The sequence below is a fragment of the Austrofundulus limnaeus genome, unplaced genomic scaffold (genome assembly GCF_001266775.1).
Source record: "Austrofundulus limnaeus strain Quisiro unplaced genomic scaffold, Austrofundulus_limnaeus-1.0 Scaffold1004, whole genome shotgun sequence".
NCBI lineage: Eukaryota > Metazoa > Chordata > Actinopteri > Cyprinodontiformes > Rivulidae > Austrofundulus > Austrofundulus limnaeus.
The window spans coordinates 71,832-75,154 of NW_013953406.1; the positions used below are offsets into that span (position 1 = coordinate 71,832).

General features: G+C 46.6%; 1 protein-coding gene across 1 annotated transcript in view; it reads right to left on the minus strand.

Annotated features, from left to right (window-relative positions):
* shtn3 (shootin 3) overlaps positions 1–3,323 on the minus strand; it is a gene marked incomplete at its 5' end in the record, with an annotated part of 25,636 nt that overhangs the window by 7,053 nt on the left and 15,260 nt on the right. The window contains 6 exon segments of the mRNA XM_014030136.1: positions 1–109; positions 253–406; positions 480–626; positions 721–815; positions 900–981; positions 2,885–2,982. Of these exon segments, the coding sequence (XP_013885590.1) occupies positions 1–109; positions 253–406; positions 480–626; positions 721–815; positions 900–981; positions 2,885–2,982 (685 nt within the window).

Genomic DNA, 3,323 nt, shown 5'->3' on the forward strand with positions numbered 1-3,323 from the left:
GGAGGGGGCGGCTGTGGGGGAGGAGTTGGAGGCGGGGCCACCCCAGGTGACGGCGGAGGAAGGGCTGTGGTGACCTTGTTCTCCTTCTGAGACTCCTGGAGCTCGAAGACTGAAGAGAGGAAACACACCTTCATCATTCTCTATCATCTTCATCATCCTCATCACCTTTTATTCAAGTTTAATAAAAAYGTTTTTATTTCCAGCCGATGACCTTTCACCCCTCCTGCTGGACTCGCAGTAAAAAAATTTCACCTCTTTTCTGCAGCTCGTCGTTCTTCTTCTCCGCCTGCAGCAGCCGTCCCTCCGTCTCCTTCTTCTCCTCCTCCAGAAGCTCCAGCTGCCTCTGAAGRTCCTCCAGCTGCTTCTTCACACAGCTGTCCTCCAGCTGCGCCTCCAGGTTCTGCACCTGCACACAGAACACGAGCGGTGAGAAGCTCAACGTGAGAGGCAGTTAAATAAAGTGAGCCTCCAGGTCCGACCTGCTGTTGATGCAGCAGACGCTCCTCCTCCAGGGTCTTGGTGACCGAGGCGATGTCCTCCAGAGCCTTCAGCAGCAGGACGCTGGGCTCGGCGCTCTGCAGCAGCAGCATGCTCTGCCTGTTGGCCTCCTTCTGCTTCACCAGCATCTGACGGACACGGAGGACGAGGGAGGCAGGAACGGTTAAAGCTAAAGATGAGCCGAAACAGCATCATTTAGTGTTTGTGTTCTCGTCTCTTCACCTCGTGTGCGTAACTCTCAGCTTTGACTCGGAGGTTCTGCTCCAAGTCGAGCTGCTCCTTCAGCCCATCGTACTCCTGAGCAGCCATCATGGAAACTGTGGAGAAAAAACAGGTAAAGTCAAAATGTTCGGCTGTCAGTTCCGGTTTTTGTTTCGGCTGTTTTTCTGGTTTCGGCTCACCTCTGTTGAATCTCTTGATGGTTTTGTTCTGCTGCTCCAGAGCTTCACCAAGTTCTTTCATCTCTGCTTGATTCTTCTGTGACTGTGGTGATCAGAAACACACAGAACTGAATATCATCCAACCATCCATTCATCCATCCAACCATCCAACAATTCATCCATCCAACCATTCATCCATCCAACCATTCATCCATCCAACAATTCATCCATCCATCCATTCATCCATCCAACCATCCAACCATCCATTCATCTATCCAACAATTCATCCATCCAACCATTCATCCAACCATCCATCCAACCATCCAACAATTCATCCATCCAACCATCCATCCATCCATCAATTCATCCATCCATCCAACCAAACATTCATCTAACCATCCAACAATTCATCCATTCATCCATCCAACCATACATCATCCATCCATTCATCCATCTATCCATCCAACCATCCATCCATCCATCTATCCATCCATCCATCCAACCAAACATTCATCCAACCATCCATCCATCCAACCATCCATCCATCCAACCATCCATCCATCTATCCATCCATACATACATACATCATCCATCCATTCATCTATCCATCCAACCATCCATCCATCCAACCAAACATTCATCCAACCATCCATCCATCCATCCATCCAACCATCCATCCATCTATCCATCCATACATACATACATCATCCATCCATTCATCTATCCATCCAACCATCCATCCATCCAACCAAACATTCATCCAACCATCCAAAAACTCATCCATCCATTCATCTATCCATCCATCCAACCATCCATCCATCCATCTAACCATCCAACCATCCAACCAACCATCCATCCATCAATTCATCCATCCAACCATTCATCCATCCAACCATCCAACCATACATCCATCCATCCATTCATCTATCCATCCAACCATCCATCCATCCAACCAAACATCCAACCATCCATCCATCCATCCATCCATTCATCTATCCATCCAACCATCCATCCATCCAACCAAACATCCAACCATCCATCCATCCATCCAACCATCCATCCATCCAACCATCCATCCATCCATCCAAACATCCATCCATCCATCCATCCATCCATTCATCTATCCATCCAACCATCCATCCATCCAACCAAACATCCAACCATCCATCCATCCATCCAACCAACCATTCATCTATCCATTCATCCATCCATCCATCCATTCATCCAACAAAGATAGCTAAAAATCAATATTTTTTACAGGCTGATTAGGGATGTTTTGACCAAGCCATATTGTTACACATCTCTTCACATGTAAGACGTTCACATTTCGTACAGCTAGCACTTTCCTTTCCCAAGTTATGACTAAAATTAATCTTAAAAAACAAATGTTGCTTCCTGCCCGACTCGACCAAGCTACTCCCCGCTGCCTCCAGCCTCAAACCCCACTGTCAATCCAACCAATCACGTCTCTTTGGCCATCTCCACCCACATCAAGACCTCCGCCAATCACGAGCAGGGCCGTCTCCGTCAAAACCTACTGCAGAGACCCCTTACTCGGACAGAGAGGGACTCGCAGGGAGACTCAGGAGAGAACTTGTAGAGAGTTCGTTGTGTTTAATGGGAGGTGTGGATTCAACAGCAGCTCTTGTCGACATTCTTTGGAAAGTGTTTTATTAATAAAAGGTCAAAAGAGCACACAGGTGACTTTTGGTTCCATTGTTTAGCGTTTAGTGCGCCGTTTTTAAAATGTGTCCTGCAGGCGACCAGGTGCCTGCGGGCACCGTACTGGTGACCCCTGCTCTACAGTGTGTCCAGAAATCCTCCCAGGGAGGTGTGTCAGTTCCATCCTGACCAGATGAACCACTTCAACTGGTTCCTCTGGATGTRGAGGAGCTGCAGCTCTACTCTGAGCCTCTCCTTGATAAGTCACCTTTTTCAGACCATGGCCTCAGTTTTATATATAAAGAACAGGTGTGTGTGTAAGATGTGAGTCCATGTGTCCTCACCTGTGCACTCAGCTCCTCTATCTGCCGCTGCTGTTCGTGAATCTGACAGACAAACTTCTTCTTCTCCTCCAGCAGACTGTTGATCGTCTCCCTCAGCTCTGATGGAACAAACAGCTGGTTTCAACCAACAGATTCAAAGATGATCAGTTTATTATTTAACCTGATGCTGCTGTTTTACAGGAAAACCTCCGTTCTGAGCAGCACAAAAACTGAGGCAGCAGCTGGAGCAGATTTCAAACAGAACAGTGTTTTTCATACAGTGAAGTCTTAAACAATACTATTAAAAATGTGAATAAAGTTAAATATATTGAAAAGTATGAAGATTACAAAATCCAAAAGTCAGAGCAGCTATCTCCTGAATGAGCTGAACGTTTTGATCTATGATTGGCTAAAACAGCACAAAGTCTATGGAGCTAAATTGGGATCATAAAGTTTGTTC